This window comes from Anastrepha obliqua, chromosome 5 (assembly GCF_027943255.1).
Source record: "Anastrepha obliqua isolate idAnaObli1 chromosome 5, idAnaObli1_1.0, whole genome shotgun sequence".
NCBI classification, from domain to species: domain Eukaryota; kingdom Metazoa; phylum Arthropoda; class Insecta; order Diptera; family Tephritidae; genus Anastrepha; species Anastrepha obliqua.
The window spans coordinates 24,440,221-24,457,850 of NC_072896.1; the positions used below are offsets into that span (position 1 = coordinate 24,440,221).

Sequence of the window (17,630 nt, forward strand, 5' to 3'; positions counted from 1 at the left end):
CTTTATTAGCTGATGAAATCAATTTGATTTTTTGATTTTAGTTGATCCAGTAATGAGTTCTGAGGGACAACTTTTTTATGAGACGTCCGCGAAGATTCGCTGCCACCAACTCATTTCTTCATAAAAATCAATGAAAATTTCACACAATATTCTTTAAATATGACTTTATAATGAAGTAATTTTAAAATTTTGAATAAATCAACTGTGTCGACAAAAAAAATTTCGAAAAATATGCTTGTTTTACACCGAAATAACCAACAAACAAAATTTAACAAATAATTAGGAAAACAAAAAAAAAAAAAAATAGAAAAATCAAATCAGCTACTCTACCGATACTACCGGTTCAATGTGCTTTGGTAGGTAGACAATATTTAATTGTGTCTTTTTTTAAATAGTAGTTAAAATAATATTAGTTTGGGAAAAAATAAATCCATTATTTTTGCGCAAATGGTTTAAAACTATTTTATGGTCGATTTTTAGCCCCTGGGCAATGCTACAACTACTAACCGGTCAACTACCGGCCAACTTCGATTATTTCTGTGATTTTATCTACATTTTCCACATTATCGACATTTTCTTTGGCATCAAAAATGCCTGAACGGAATCGACGCAATCAAAATTGCACGTAATGAGCTGTTACCAGAATCGGCACTATAAACACCACTCACAATTTCAGCGGTCTAGCTAGCATTTTCACCTATTCGCCTTTATCAAAGAAAAACTGTAAAATGCACCGAATTTTCGGCTTGTTGACTTGCATTGTTAGCACCCTGTGACTTACAAATGAATAGAACAACAAACCAAAACCGGGGAATAAATAATAAATTTTAGTGTGAAATGTCACCTTGACAAGGAGCATAAACTTTAAATTGTTTGATCGATAGTTTACGAGATATCGATCACTACAGCCATCTATGTAGAAAATAATGAATTACTTTTTCCCAAAACTAATATAACGTAATGCAAATATATTACAAATATACATACATATACATATATAAATATGTATGTATATGTAAGTATATGCATGCGTGCACAAGTATAATACAAATTTAAAAAGCTCCACGTAAAATTAATGCATGCCCGCACACCTTACTGTCATACCGTTATTTAGTTACTTCTTAAACGCCACAATTTTTTAAATAAAATTTTATAAATGTTTTTTTTTTTTCATAATGATATGCTTTTTCACTCAAGCAATACTTTTGGATCACACATTCAACCAACTACTAATCCGTTTGCGCTCACTTACCTCGCAATAACGTCGCACAGCTGCCTTTATATAGACTACGTATACCGCCCTCCTTATACAGCTGTACAGCCGTATCCATCATACCCTTATATTTACGTTCACCACCAGATGCTTGTTGCACCTGCAACAAACATTTTATACGCTCACCGGGTGCTGTTATGACCGTAGACATTATGCCAGAGAACGAGCCGGCAATAGCGACTTGCGTGTACGTCAATTTAGCATTGTCGTCAGTCTGCTGCAAACGTTTACCCAGCGCATAGCCAGTAAAGCATAATGCAAAAATTGGTGCAACGCCGGTCAATGGTGCTGTCATACCTTTGTATAGGCCTTTGACACCTTCATTTCTAATAGTTTTGGCAGCACAATCAAAGGTGCCCTTATACAATGGTGCTTCACCAGGCGCCGGACGTGGCATAGTTTGAAGGCGCACCTAAGTATGTAATAAAATAATTTTGTTACTAATTTAATTTACTTAATTATAAGCTTGCACTGACCTTGATGGTGTCCAATGGATGCCCAGTAAGCACATTACAAATGCCTCCAAAACCGCCGCTAAGGAAAGCTTTAAAAGGGTTTGAGTTGCGGTCTTGTTCTGGTGCTTCCGACATTTTGTTTTTGTTTGATGTTATTCTAAGTTTTATTAAACGAAACAATTAAATTAATTATTGCGACTCTGTAATGGCGTTACTTACTAAAAAATATGTGATATGTGCCCAATGTTAACTGTATGCAATCGACCTTTGTACTTCTATACTTTGTTAGACCAAATTCATAACCTAGGAAGACACTTTGTTTGCTTTGTACGGAACTTGTGATAACAACAGCGAAAATTATGTTGAATTTAATTTAGCCGATGACACTTATTGGGCATTGAAGAAATTCCTTGAATATCAATTTACGAGCGCTGGGTTTTGATTCAATTTCAAGAAGCTGCTAAGGACCTTGTGAATAAATATTTCATTAAACATTCACAAACAACAATAGGCAAATTACATACATACATACGTATATATATTGAATTTAGTTCAGCTGACACTTTTTGGCGTTGAAAAAATTCCTCTTAGATTCATTTACGAGTACAATTTCATAAAATCCCAAAGGACTCCGTTAATACAAATTTGTTTGTTACGTGTTTTTGATACCAACAGGCAATTTGTGTTGAATTTTTACTCAGCTGATTATTACACTCTTCCAGCAATGAAGCAGTTTCTTACAGATCCATTTACACTACTCGATTTTCGATGTATCTCAATTTTCCAATTCCAAAGATTTTTCACAATGAAACTGAATACGTTTAACAATTTTTACTTTTGTAGCAGACGTGGAGGCAGGAACCTGTTGCTGTTAATGAGAAGCAGTCAAATACCAACAAAAACTTCGATGTTGTTGACTTAAATTCACTGCAGGGTAGTAAATTTAAGATGTCAATTGAAAATGACAACCGAGAAATCTATCGATAAATCTTTGAATCATGTAATCGTTTTTGTTTTCAGTACATTGCACAATATTCCATGAAATCAACCACGCAATAACGTATTTGTTGGGAGTATTTATTTTCTAGTAATTAATGTTATTTTATAAAAGTAATAATGATTTAAAATGAAATATATGAAATCAATGTTCTCTGCTAACTGTTAATATGGCAAGCTCCTCTTGCAGAGTTTTTATACTGCAGCCTGTTTCTCGTCGTTTCAGTTTGTTTTGTAATTTTCTATGTTTCTATGTTTCTTAGCAAAGATAATTTTATATGGGTTTATATAATCACTAGCAAACCCGGCCCCCTTCGCTGGGGACACTAAAATAGAATAGATATGGTTTAGAACAGAAAATATATGGTTTTCATATTATTTATTTCTTTATTCAAGCGCTTTGGCATAAACAATATTTTTTGTTTTTCTATTTGTTTTTGAGTAAATATAAAATATAAATTGAAAATCAGGAAAAAAGAAGATTGTTTTTAAATTTCAAATCAACGCATATGAATAAACAATCGTTTTTTTTCCTGATCATCCATGAATTTTTCGTTTCAATTTATATTAAGCATTGGAGCTTTTTTAACCATTATCCATTTATATTTTTCAAAGAAAAAAAACGAAAAAAATTGTTTTTTCCACGAACACATAATTTCATTCGGACTTCACATTAAATTCTCAAATTTCGTAAGAAATTATTCACTGTTCCAAAATACACTCCAAAAAAATTCACAAACAATTTTTACATGTTGCACTTACGTTTTTTCCTTATGGCATCCAAATCAGAAAGAAATATTGACACATTGTAACTCACACTGTCAATTTGACAGTTCAGTTCCGCCCCAAGCGTTAAAAAAGTAAGCGACATTATGGCTGGTTCAAAAGAACGCTGTACCCGTTGCCAGTGTTCCGAATTACAACCAAACTTTACGAAACCCATTTTCAATACTTACTTAACAATGTGCGTAAGTTTGGTTTAATTCGGTGCAAAGACACGGCGGGTCCACGTTTTGGCATATATTTCGAGACCCTACACATCAATAGGTATGAAAATTACCCCGTATTAAAGCACTTATCAACAGCTTTCATTTGATATCCATATTGTACAAACACATTCTAGGGTCCACGTTTTGGTCTCTATCTCGAGACCCTAGTCACGGAGTGGATGGAAATACTCTGAACTAAAGCATTCACCAACAGCTTCCATTTGATATCCATATTGTACAAACACATGCTAGGGTCCACGTTTTGGTCTCTATCTCGAGACCCTAGTCACGGAGCGGCATGAAAAATACTCTGGACTAAAGCATTCACCAACAGCTTTCATTTGATACCCATATTGTACATACACATCCGAAGGTTACCCGGGTCCACGTTTTGACCTATATCTCGAGCCCTATTTCCAAAATAAAATATAATCCATGTTACTCGTGGATAACGTAGCTTTCGAATGGTGAAAGAATTTTTAAAATCGGTCCAGTAGTTTTTGAACCTATTCATTACAACCAAACAAACAAAGTTTTCCTCTTTATAATATTAGTGTAGATATGTGCGTCCAAGTATTAAAAAAACATAAACACATTAATATTTCGATTTCATGATTACGGCTAATACTTAGTAGGGTATCCCTTTTGATTCAGTACATCATTTAATCGGGAATTCATAGATTCTACAAGTTTTGCTATAAAATCCGACTGATTTTATCCCATTCTTTTTGTAGTGCCCGTTTCAGATCAGAAGCATTAGAAATATTGTGATTTCTTATTTTCTTTTCCAGTACTGACCACAAATTCTCAATAACGTCGAGATCTGGACTCTGTGCAGGTGTCTGTACTACATGTGTGCAGTTCCAGATAAGCCAAGTTTTTACAATACCAGACGTATGCTTGGGATCATTGCCTAGGTAGAACCGAAATGAATCGCTAATTCCCATTTTATCCGCACTTTGTACTAAATTATCTTTTGGCAGATCCAGATACCTCTCTTCACTCATGTTTCCTTCGATAAATGTTAAATTTCCGACGCCTGAATAAGATATGCAACCCCATACCATCACACTGCCCCCGCCGTGTTTAACTGTAGAGCGCAAATTACATGGTTGAAGCGCGGTGTTTGGTTTTCTCCAAGCGCAGGACTTCCCATCAGACCTGAAAAGGTTAAATTTACTTTCATCCGCAAAAACAACGAATTTCCAGAACGAAATGCCTGTGTTCAAATGTTGTCTGCAAAACTCTATACTTTGTTTTCTATTACGAGCATTAATCAACGTTTTATTTCGGGCAGTCCTTCCATGAAAATTTTCTTCGCGCAGAGCCCTACGAACATTTTCAGGGTTACAGGTCTTGCCTAAGTATTTTACGACTTCGTTCGTTAATTTTGGAGCGCTTAAATCGGGTGTTTCTTTAACTTTGCGAAGAATCCACCTCTTACCTGCATCATTAAATATTTTATTTGGCGCATATCTGCTCTTATCTTCTATCCTGTTTTCGTGGCGAAACCTTTCAATAATGTGCTGCACAGTTGAGGAACTCATAGCAACAATTTTTGCAATTTTTCGATGGCTTTTGCCCGCTTTATAATGACGAGTAACGTCTTTCCTTTTTTAACACACTTTTATTAGGACGGGTTGTATGTATGTATGTATGCATGTATGTATATATATATGTATGTATGTATGTATATATGTATGTATGTATGTATGTAACGGAATCTTTGAGCTTAATTTTCACTGGCTTCTAAACATCTGATCGACTTGAAATTTTGCACACCTATCAAGGACCGATGACAATGCAATAATTTGATAAAAATTTTCCATTATCCTTATTGGGATTGCCAGGATTAATATTTTCTTTTTTTACCTGCGGGCAAAAAGTAAGGTGAATTTGGTTGTAAAATGAAAAATCGTCATTTATTCTTGTAAATCAATTTCATCCCCTTCAAAATAATGCCCTCTCGATGAAATACACTTATGCCAACGAGTTTTCCAATCCCCGAAACATGCCAAATAGTCCATTTCCGGTAGGTCTGGTCTCTTGAGTTTTGGGAATAGCCAGAAGTCACACGGAGCCAAATCAGGCGAATACGGTGGTTGCGGAACGATATGCGTGGAATTTTTGGCGAAATAGTCACGAAGAACGAGTGCAGTGTGAGACATGTGAGATAAATTTTCCATTATCCTTATTAGGATTGCTAGGATTAATATTTTATTTTTTTAACTCACTTTTATTAGCTCGGGTTGTATGTATGAATGACTGTAACGGAATCTTTGAGTTTAATTTTCACTGGCTTCTAAAAATCTGATCGACTCGGAACACACAACATAGATGACTAGATGGGAAACTCTTTTTCTCGTGAGAGCGCTGAAAAATGTGCATTTTTTATAACATTTGCCAATATTGCCATACCGGTAGAAACATGAATTGGGTATTTTTTTAAACAAAAATTGGGAATTTTTAGTTTCCACACCACCATTGAGGTTAGTATTTAGTGTGCGGTTGTGTAATAGTATATTACTCGTAAACACCTACATAAACTAGAAATAAAAAATAGTTAAAAAAAACTAAAAAACACGCTTTTATTGCTAATCGAACTAAAAAGTAGAAAATAAAATATAGCTTAAAAAAACTAAAAAACACGCTTTTATTGCTAATCGAACTAAAAAGTAGAAAATAAATTTTAATGACAAAGGGACCTATAATGAAGTAATAGCAAATCGAAGGATCAGTCATAGTCAACTACCTCAGAACAGAAATATAACAAAAATTAAGATACAAATAGAGTAATTAAAATTAGAGTTAAAAGCGTGGGATGCATTTTGCTTCACTTTCATAACCATCTGTACATAGGTAGTTGCCAATAGAATGATTGTAATATTTACTATATCAAGCATCCCACGCTTTTAACTCTAATTTTAATTACTCTATTTGTATCTTAATTTTTGTTATAATTCTGTTCTGAGGTATTACTTCATTATAGGTCCCTTTGTCATTAAAATTTATTTTCTACTTTTTAGTTCGATTAGCAATAAAAGCGTGTTTTTTAGTTTTTTTAAGCTATATTTTATTTCAAGTGAGGTCCGTTTTTCTATTTAAAAAAAAATTAAATTTTTTCAACTTTTCTTTCCACAATTTGTTTGAGAATGACTAAGACGCTAAGCTAACTGAAAAAAATATTTTACCGTTATTGCATTTTCAGAGAAAATATAAAATACACTCCATCATTTAAGCTGTGCTACTATATTTTTTCAGCAAGTTTTGTTTTTGTTATTGTTCTTTCTGCAGCTGTTTACCACTGTTTACATATCTCATTACAAGTCGTATACATTTTTTTATTAAATTTAATAAACATCGAGTCATTTTCTTTTTTCTAAAAAAGTGTTACCTGCATCAAATAAGCTGTGAGTCACTGTATATACGGAAAATGTATATGCTGCTAATAACAACAAATGATTTAATTTTAATTTTATCGTTACCGCCAACAAAATCAGATGTCAGGGGAAAATTCAAAGAATATTTTTCGCAAATGTTACCTGGCTTGTATATATGCCTCGCACATTTTAAATAAATGGTATTTAAAATAATTAATTTCAATTAATCCCAAAATTTGGCGATTCAACTTTTCGCTCTTGTTGTGAATTTTGTCTCCGTTGTTTAATTGAACGAAATGTTGCCACAAATATCAATCGACGAAATCTGAGCGATCTTATTCTTGTTATTATTACGCAGCTAAACTGTTTTTCTTTTTGTTGTACAACTGTCACTGTAAAGCGCGTAAGATTTACTCTGAAAAGTTTGTGATCATATTTCATATTTATATTCAAAAAAGTAACAATAAAAAATCCGTATTTTTAACATTTAAATACAAACTGCTGACAATTCAGACTTCAAAAATTCATGGTTGTGGCGTTTTACGCAAATATGATTTGCCTGATGGAACCTGAATGACCTCAACGCCAGCTGGGAACAAGCTGGGCACATCTGCTTCCTTGACTGTTGGTAAAACCATGCAAACATCACCTTGCTATATTAGAAAAACCATGCAGAATATTAATTTATGCTAGAAATATAATTTTTTTCCGAAAACAACTTACTTTCCAATCAGCTGGAGTGGCCACCGACTTATTTTGGGTCAATTGAAGTGAATCAATCACACGCAATATTTCACTAAAAGCAAAAAAATTTTACATACATTTTTATACAAAAGCGATTACTTTCAAAATCAAGAGCAAATACTAACTCAAAATTTCTACCAGTGGTTGCAGGATATAGAATAGAAAGGCGCAATTTCTTTTTGTCATCAATTATGAAGACAGCACGACAAGTTAGCGGTATGCCATCCTTGTTCAACTCGTCCTTATCCAGCATATTTAGCTTGACCGCCAATTCTCGCTTGTCATCAGCAATTATGGGATAGCCAAAGGACTTCAAATCTGGAACGCAAAAGTCGTGCTACTTACCACATACTGGTGCCATTAAGCTGTGCATATACTCACTTCCATAACTTTTGATATCTTCAATCCATCCTTTATGTGAATCGACATTATCCACCGACAGCGCAATTGGCTTTACATTGCGCTTGGCAAACTCAGGCAAGAGTGTGGCGACACGCGCTAGTTCTGTAGTGCACACGGGCGTGTAGTCCGCGGGATGCGAAAAAAGAATGGCCCAACTGGTGGTGCACAATTATATATTAAATTGAAGCTGTACTGCAACATATTTACGAACTTACGAATCGCCAATCCATTCATGAAAGTCAATGGGACCCTCAGTAGTGACGGCCTGAAAGTTTGGGAATAAATCACCAATGTTGAGTGCTTTGCTGGAATTTGGCATTTCAGTTGGAATCTGCAAGTGAATGTATATGTGTTATAAGCTCTTTAACGGAATGCACTTATTTTACGTAAAATAGAACTTTATCGAAATCAGTACAGCTACGAACAAGGAAATAAACAGTGATGGGCAGCGTAGAGATGATTTAGTCGATTGTTGAAACACTTTGATGGTGCTCCAATCATTCTTGGCAAAAGATTGTTAAAATATCTCGATGGTTCTCTCTCGCACTCTCTGGCAACGAATCTGCAGTCGCGTTTTTATTAGGTAACATGTCATTTTGGTAAAGAAAAACTGTGATCATTGCTATTAAGGGGGGGGTAAGGGATAAAAATCGATTTTTTTTTTATGCATGTTATTGTAGTAAAACATTTCAAAAATACCGTGTTAAAATTTTTTTTCCGAGCAAAACTTTTTAAGTTATAGAGCATAAAGCCGAGCCGCCTCAAACATCTGCCGAGATGCAGCAGTTGCGCGCGTAGTCCGTTACAAACGTATACCTGCGGCTTTCTCGAACCTTTTTTTTTAAAGTGCGTAGTCATTGGCATTTGAAAACTACTCAACCGATCCTTTTGAAATTTTGCACACATATTTTACATATAAAAAACCTCCCCCCAACGTTTTTTTTTCGCCACTTTTTTTTATATTAAGGTGGTTTTACACCTACAAAATGGCGGCATTTTTTCGTCAAAAATCACTTTTTACTTCAAACGACTACCAAATGGCTGAAAATGAAAATAAATCGTCAAAATCATACTTTAACTAAATTATTCGATTTTTTGATTTCAGATGATTCTACGCTGAGATATGCTGACTACTGCAAAATATATTTTTGAAAAGACGTCTACGTAAATGTGCTCTCATTCGCTCATTTTGCAATATTTTTACATGAAAATTTTATCAAATATTCTTGAAATGTTACTTTATAATATGCAACAACTTTTAATAAACTGACTTGAACCGTTTCGCTACAATAAATTCATGAAAAAAGTGTTTTTTTTAGCGTTTATCCCTTACCCACCCCTTAAAGCATACGAAAATTAAAAAGAAAAAAACAAAAGGAAATCCCTTTGGCTGGTAGATTTATTAAGTAATTTTTAAATATACGTTATTCTTTGGAATTTTGTATTTTTATTTCAATTAAATTATTTTTAAAATTAAATTAGCAAGCTATGATTTTTTCAAAGATTGATTCAATTTTCATTTTCTAACAATAGTTTTAACTCCAAATTGATATGTAAATATAAAATAAATGTCGTTGAAATATCCGCACTTTCATGGTTATCAGTTTTACATATATATTAATGCATTTGAAAAGCATTACGATTGCACAGTAGTTGTGGATTCGATTGTAGTTTAGTTGCGATTGCGATTCTCTCGATAGTTTAAACATCTAAAACTCGCTCATCTCTGGAAATAAATTCTCCAAATTCAACTAGTTGCCGGCCGGCATCGGCGAGGAACATGTGGAATGAAAATATCGGTGGTGCTGCCACAGTTTCAACTAATTTTTGTTGATTACTTATATATACAATGAAGTCAGTGAAATAGCTCTGGAATATAACGCCTAAGTTTTATGAATGCTTATTTCCTCAGCACGCATCGTTTTTCTATTATATCGAACGTGGAAAGCAAATTTCTTCACCCATCGATTTCGTCGATAACAAACAACCGAATCTATTTGAAGTCATTTATTTTAGCATTAGAAACTTTTTGAATTTTACTGTTCTACTTTTTAAACTTTAAACTAAGCCAAACAGCACAAAAATTATGTAAATATTGACGCAATAAACGTGTAGAGTACATCGCGGCCAGAAAGTGATCTATACAATAGCTGTGTTTTTTTCCAAATATTGCGACATATTTTGAATGTGCAATTTTTCCCTATAGCGATACATCTCCACATATACATACATACGTATGTATATCCGGTTCGACGCGCTCACACGAAAAATGGTAAATACGCCAACTTCAAATGATTGAAAATATTCAATTGTAACGCTGCTCCTTTCATTTCAGCTAATAAAATTAATATTGTGCCATAAAATGTATCGAATAAGTTAATAGAAGGTTGATATGCATAATGAAGTTAGCGGTAAGTAAAATTATGAAAGTGAAAGATAAGTTAATAGTTTGCATCGAGCCATGCCGAAATTTGTAAATATACAAATACAAAATATACGAGAATGCAACAACATACTTATAAATGTGTATGGACGCATTAATGCCCCGTGATGAGAAAGTGAACGGAAATGAATTTACAAACTTCGTATTAGTTTCTCTGTGCAATTGATAGAAATTTGTTTTATGTGCACCTGAAAAAGAAGTTAACATACGTTTTCTGCAATATAAGAAGCAGAAGCTATTTTGAAGTATATTTGACGCTTTGTGAAGTACTATTCGAAAATGTGTAATGTTTTAACAATATTAAGGTCAATTGAAGCGGAGCCGCGAATAACGTTGTTAAGGGGTTATATACCTTGTGGTCCGGTGAAATTAGCGAAAGTTGGGTTTTTTTTAAAGATATGTAGCAATAATTTTATTGTATAAAAGTTTTTATTATTGGATATTACAATGTTTAAAGAAAAAAAAAGGCTTTGTTTGTGTAAAAATATTTAAAAATGGCGGAGTTATGGTGTTTTCCCCCAAGACCCTTTGTTTGGAAGAGGCTTGCGGTGGACGCGATTCAAGTCCACCAAGTCAACTGAAATCAAAAAATCGAAAAGATTTCATTAGTATAGGGTTATATCTTCTTAGTGAACGATCAATATATTAAATATTTTGATTTTTGTGAAAATAGGAACATGTTTTTAAAAAACTCCACTTCTACAGTCCTAAAATTGGCATTAAAAAATTCATATCTGCAAAATAAAAATTTATACATAAAAAGTTGATCGTTCACTAAGAGGCGACATCAATTACGAACAATTTAAAAAAAAAATTATAAAAATCGGTTGAATACTGTTTTTGCAATCGCGTCCACCGCAAAAGCATTTTTGGAAAAACACGTTTTTGACATAATCGCGTTTAAAGTTTCAAGTTTAGTTACGTTACGTTGTGACGACGCACAATTTAAAACGCTGTAACTTTCGATCTATTGCTCAGATCTCTATGAAATTTTTGGAAAATGTTCTTAAGGGATTGTACTTTACGATAAAGAAATAAAATTTATTTTGATTTTTTTGAAAAACACAAGGTATATAACCCCTTAAGGGGGTGGTAGGGTTTAGCGCTAAAAAAAAAACACTTTTTTTTGAATTTTTTACAGATTTAGAAAACGTGTGCCAAATTTGAAAAGAATCGGTTTAATAGTTTCGGAGTTGTGATTGGCACCGACTTTTAAGAAGTCGTTTCGGGAAAAACGCGTTTGAAAAAATGACGCCGACAGCCGAGCTCTTGGGAATTGCCAAGCATCTATCGATGCTTCGCATTCGAGATAGAGTGCCTACAAAGGCTATAACTTTGAGAGTTCTGCTCCGATCCACTTAAAATTTTGACACAACATTCTTGAAATGATTTACTATAAGATGAGTGAAGAAAAAAAATTTCAATTTTGTGACCCTACCCCCCCCGTAATGCCAAAATCGTTTTTTTACAGGAAAGAAAAAAAAACGTTTTTGGAGACTTTGTTTGTTTGTTTTTTGTTCCTGTATTTTTGGATATTATATTCCAAGCGCGACAGCAGTTAAAACGTTTTTACACTATGCACAGCATCTATACTGATGGCTTTTAAAACTTAAAACGTTGTTACATTGAGCAATACGGTTTGTAGGAACTCATTTCAAATGTTACTATCGCAAAAAAAAGTATTTATTTTTTTTTTTTTATTTTTTAATTAAGAATATTATATACAGTGCTTACAGTTTATTTATTTAATACAAAACGTTACTTCGGCATCAAAACAAAAATGTGTTCAAAACAGAAATGGAATTATTCCAAAAACTGTGAATATAGCTTTGAGCCCTTTTACACAATAACTTTCCAGCCTATCTTTTTTGTTTACTTCTTTTTAAATATTAATTTCCGAATGTTTTCACGGTCACTTTTATATAAATAGGAAGAAAAACCATCGTGTAAGTGTGCTCTTTCAAGTAAAAGGTTTATATACAGGGTGGCTGATGAATTTTGCTACATTAAGAAACTCAAATAACTTTTTTTTTAGTGTATCGAATTCATTTTTTTTTTTCAAGTTGAAGGTCATTAAATTTTATTAAATGTAGCTTAACTAGTTTTAAAAATAATTGAATCTAAATGCCCCCCATGCTCGTTGACACAAGTGCGGCATCTTAGTAAAAAGTTGTTCATTGCTGCTTTGAGAGTTGCGACAGGAATAGCCGAAATTGTTGCCCGAATGGATTGTTTTAGTTCACCCAAATTTGTTGGCTTTGTTTTATAAACTTCTTGTTTACATAAACCCCACAAGAAAAAGTCAGGTGCAGTAAGGTCAGGCGACCTGGGGGGCCAACGAAATTCGGAGTTTCTTGAAATCAGTTTATTGGGAAATTTTCGTCGCAACTCTGTCATAACAGTCTGGGCTATGTGAGACGTTGCCCCATCTTGTTGAAACCACACAGAGTTGAAAGGAATTCTCTTTCGGCGTAGTTCTGGATAGAAAAATTCTTTCAGCATTTTCAAATAACGGTCTCCAGTAACCGTAACGGTGTGACCATTTTCTTCAAAAAAATAAGGCCCGACAATACAAAGAATGAAGAAACTGCACACCACACTGTCACGCGAAGAGGATGCAATTCCGTCTCGTGGAGTATCTGTGGGTTAGAAGTACTCCATATTCGACAATTTTGTTTGTTCACATTGCCGTTTAAATCGAAATGGGCCTCATCAGACATGAAAAGGCAGTTTAACATGTTTTGGTCTTCTTCCACCATTTGCAGGATCTTCTGGCAAAATTCCAAGCGAATCGGCAAGTCTGCTGCATTCAGTTTGTTAACCATTTGAATTTTGTAGGGAAATAAGTCTAAATCTTTGTGCATTATTGTTTGCAAAGACTGTCGGCTGACACCAAGTTGAGCAGATAAGCTTCTTGTTGAAGCCCTTGGATTGCTTTGTATAGCTGCAGCTACAGCAGCGATCGTTTCCTCCGTCCGAACTGGTGGGTTTCTTGCGACTGTTCCTTGCTCAGCAAAATTATTCACCAGTCTCATTATGGTCCATCTGCTCGGGGGATCGCCGCCAAACATCCGCCTGTACTCTCTCTGTACCAAAACTAGGGACTCCAGTGCGCGATAGCGGCAGACTATCCAAATTCTTGTTTGCGAGTCCCAGTTATCCATTTTAATAAATTTTAAAGATCAATCTGCAAATTAAAACAAAAATGGAACAGATAACTTAAAAAGAAAAAAAGTTATTCAATTTTTTTTGGTAGCGGCTTTCATCAGCCATCAGCCATCTTTATTTACTGCAGATCGATTTATAGAACTCCGCGTACTTCTCAGGCAAGTATGACGTCATTGAAAGGAGATCTTTTTTTTCTCATCATTTATACTAATGTATTCCTTTCGAAGTAGAGGCATCGCATAAATTTACAAGTTCTGCGTTTTTTTTTTAATACAATTATAGCATAGAGCATGTTTCTGCTATATTATGATTTTTTCGTACTCTTAGTATGTTTGGATCATCAGTAGAAATCTGAAGCCATCTTGCTTCGGCAATTTTGCATTTAGGATCCTTATGTAAATTTTGTTTCAGAGCGTCAAAATTTTTAAAATCAAATTATGTACATTAAATGGATTCGACTGTCTCGTAGATGCAATTAATAGAGAAAAATCTTCGGGAATAAAAAGTTGGGAAGTTTTCTTCTTTTTTTCAATAAGTGCAAAATATCGATCGCGTAGAAGAAAGCTGCATCCAGAAGTCAAAAATTGTTGATTGATTTCAGAAAAATACTTCGTAAGAAGACTGTTACATAATGAAATTATTGTCCAGTTGTTGTTATTAATTTCCTTCCTGTTATTAATTTCCTTATTTCTCCCTTTTTAAGTACATGAAATATAGTATGTTTCAAAATACATGAGGCGATTTCCGTACCTCTTCTTCTTCGAGGCTCACGTAATTCGATCAAAGACGATAAAAAAACCGTTTGTTCATTATAATTTTTTTCATAGAATATGACAAAATAGTCATTTATTTGACTAACACTAAATTTTTCGCAATTGAAATAGCAACGACAATCACAAACCTAAATAAAAACAATAAATAAAATAAAATTACAGCAAGTACACTTAAAACGTTTTTCCACATTATTTGTTCTGTGGCATTTTTTTGAGGGATCCCGGTTATATATGCATTTCCACTATTTCTAAGCTTTTTGTTGTTATTATCACTGCACTTTTCAACATTACATTTCCTTTTTGTATCTCTGTTACACTTATCAATTACCTTCGACAATTGCGATCGTATCATTTTCCGTGTAACTTACAACGTTCTTCCACGACCTGACTTCTCCTAATTACTTTTTAATTGCCTTATGTCCGAAATTTTAACTTATTTGATGCTTTAGAGATGCAATAGAGTAATAGTAATGGAAATCTGCAAAAAAACACGTTTTGCAAAAAATAGCTTTTAAAACGTTATTCGCGGCTCCGCTTCAATTGCTGTCAGTTCAGTATTAGTGTCAATCAGTATCGATTAGTGATACCAATTCACACACATCCGGTGTTTTTCATCCATATCAAACAAAACTTCCAATAGAGCAATGTAAGTCAGAGCACGTAAATTCATATGAACATATTCAACATATAAATTCACGTTCTCTGCGTAGGTTAGTTCGCTAGTTCGTTAGTAAAATACACAAACTATCGTTGCCGATGGGCACTGAAGCAGCACTCACGCCAGAAAGCTTCACTATGCCGGACTTGTCTGAACAGGTCCATTTAACACGTTGAGCGCCCCGCCGATGTTTCTGATTTTTTCCCTCAGTCGGCAGAAAGCATCCGCTCTCTAGGTGTGCGAAAATGAATTATTAACTGTAAATGGACAGACACAGCGAGTAGATGCACAAATTCCACTTCGGGTATGAAAAATGTTCATAAATTACAGAAAATGAAGGAGACGCGCATACAGTTCGCAAATACTGTTATGATGAAAATTCAAGATTATTTGGGTGTAATCCAAAAATTTAACAAAAAAATGTTACATATGCTGGAATGTACAGCCACACTTTCCCTTAGAAGGCTTCCTTAAAGCTCTTCAAAAGCATATTTTTCTATATTCAGTCAGGTTTCATTTACATTTTAATTTTAATACTGATGGTCCCACGATAAGTGTAACCACGGCCCCCAGGGACTGCAGCCGGCCACGAGGAAAGATCAGCGCCGGTACCGGGTTCGTACTAATGTGTTAGTTAGTTTATAGACAATGGTACTGAGCTGACACATCAAGGATTCGTATAAATAGACCTTAATGGGTTAGGAGTAGTGAGAATTAAAAAAAAATTGGATTTTTTGCATTTTAGTAAAGTATAATATCTTAAAAATATTGTGTGAAAATTTGAATTGAATCCGATAAATACTTTCCGAGTTATTCACCAATTAACAAAGGGCGCTCGGGCGCTCCGAAGCGTTCGAGAGCAAATAGCTGGATGGTGCATGTATGAAAGTGGCAGATAAGCGCGCTAACGATAACACTCGAGAAGGTAGAATGCTACGTAGGCAACAGCAAATCGATATTTTCGAAGCTGCTATGACGGCTGAAGGACTATTATACATATGACCCAAGAATAAATGGCTCTAAAAAGAGTAGATCTGCGTCTTTTAACAAGATATCTTACAGGTCACTGCAGTCTGAGGTATCATCTAAATAATATTGGTCTGAGACCAATGTCTGCCGCTTTTGCGAAATGGATATAGAAAGCTCAGAACATGTGCTTTGTGAATGTCCTGCGTTGGGCAGACAGAGACTTCATCACCTTGGTGGTATCGTAGTATCTCCATGCAATCTTTGGAAAAACAAACCCAAAATTGTGCTAAAATTTTTAAAAAGTCTAAAACTCTAGGGTTACAAAAATAGGCCTTTCACAATAGATCAGCTGTGGTCGCAGTGCGCAATGGCCTTCTAATAATAATAATCTTTTAATAAAACTAATTTCTCATATCCGACTGATTTTAGATGAATCTCCAAGGACTTGTGATGATCACCGCAAGGGACCTCTTGAGAAACGGGCTCCACACAAACAGCGATAACTTTTGCAATTATTATTATTTTTTTTTTTTTAAATTTTGCTTAAGTCAAGTCGAAACGTGATGTATTAATGCTATGTTTTTATTTTTGTATAATAAAATAAAGCAATTGTCTAGCAAAAAAAAAAAAATTATACAAAATCATCAAATTTTCGGGCCTCTGACTACCCCTGATCCCTTAAGCCTTCTCAAGGGTCTTGTCAGGTAAAAAGACGGAAACCACAAACAGAGTTACAGAAGTTATTTAAAGTCGCAAACTAGCAAACTAAAATAGCTATTGTTGTAAAAACACAAACATTTTCCATGCACGTATGGGGAATGCTGCTGGAGTGACAGTGCTTGACGGGATATAAATCTAAAATGAACTGAAATTGTTCTACTTATTTGTTGTTTTGCATCTTGCGAACAAAAAATTCGTAGATAGAGCAGCATATTTTCTTATTTGCCAGAAGGGAAATAGTTGAAAAAATTGTTGATGTAGTTTTTTTCAGAATTCATATTTATTCATAAATATATGTACAAAAATTAAATGATTTCACTTGCTTTGTACCAAGAAAATTAACAAAACAACAAAAAAAAAGCAAAAAACGGTATAACAGCGTGGTTTGCCAGTGGTCTCGTCAAGTAGATAATATAACGAGCCCGAAAAAAGAAATAGCTTCTGATTTAAGAAAATTGGTGGTTAAGCATGGAAAAGAAGGAATAGCAAATTTAAGTCCAGCAACGGTACAAATGATTGTTAAAAACTACGATGGAATTAATCGTATGAAAATAAAAGGCGAACCGGCCGCCCAACAAATATGTCCAGAAAAGATGTAAGCCGAGACTTAGTACTACGGAATTGGTCCAACATATCGTTGAGATATTCGGAAAAAGTGTT

General features: G+C 34.3%; 2 protein-coding genes across 8 annotated transcripts in view; both read right to left on the reverse strand.

The window, feature by feature from the left end:
• Positions 1–2,689, reverse strand: part of LOC129247307 (congested-like trachea protein) — a 51,083-nt gene extending 48,394 nt beyond the window's left edge. The window contains exons 1-4 of one of the 7 annotated variants that reach the window (XM_054886391.1): positions 2,261–2,689; positions 1,948–2,196; positions 1,750–1,885; positions 1,253–1,685 (exon numbers count right to left, since the gene is read on the reverse strand). In XM_054886391.1, the coding sequence (XP_054742366.1) occupies positions 1,253–1,685; positions 1,750–1,863 (547 nt within the window). In that variant the 5' untranslated portion in view covers positions 1,864–1,885; positions 1,948–2,196; positions 2,261–2,689. Of the gene's footprint in view, positions 1–1,252; positions 1,686–1,749; positions 1,886–1,947; positions 2,197–2,252 lie in introns of all 7 variants that reach the window. The other 6 variants (XM_054886392.1, XM_054886390.1, XM_054886389.1 and 3 more) reach the window with 6 other exon arrangements.
• A 4,813-nt stretch (positions 2,690–7,502) lies between these two features.
• LOC129249014 (peroxiredoxin-6) lies at positions 7,503–8,740 on the reverse strand. Its single transcript, XM_054888623.1, has 6 exons — positions 8,626–8,740; positions 8,455–8,570; positions 8,219–8,394; positions 7,963–8,155; positions 7,817–7,889; positions 7,503–7,746 (listed from the first exon to the last, which is right to left on the reverse strand). Exons 2-6 carry the CDS (start codon positions 8,556–8,558, stop codon positions 7,618–7,620), a joined length of 675 nt encoding a protein of 224 aa, XP_054744598.1. The 5' UTR covers positions 8,559–8,570; positions 8,626–8,740; the 3' UTR covers positions 7,503–7,617.
• Between the last annotated feature and the right edge of the window lie 8,890 nt (positions 8,741–17,630).

Excerpts from the sequence above, each read along its gene's own strand:
- LOC129249014 (XM_054888623.1), bottom strand. The coding sequence starts at position 8,558 with ATGCCAAATTCCAGCAAAGCACTCAACATTGGTGATTTATTCCCAAAC. Across the intron at positions 7,890-7,962 it reads ACCACTGGTAGAAATTTTGA|TGAAATATTGCGTGTGATTG; the intron begins GTTAGTATTTGC and ends TTTTGCTTTTAG. Across the intron at positions 7,747-7,816 it reads CCACTCCAGCTGATTGGAAA|CAAGGTGATGTTTGCATGGT; the intron begins GTAAGTTGTTTT and ends TTTCTAATATAG.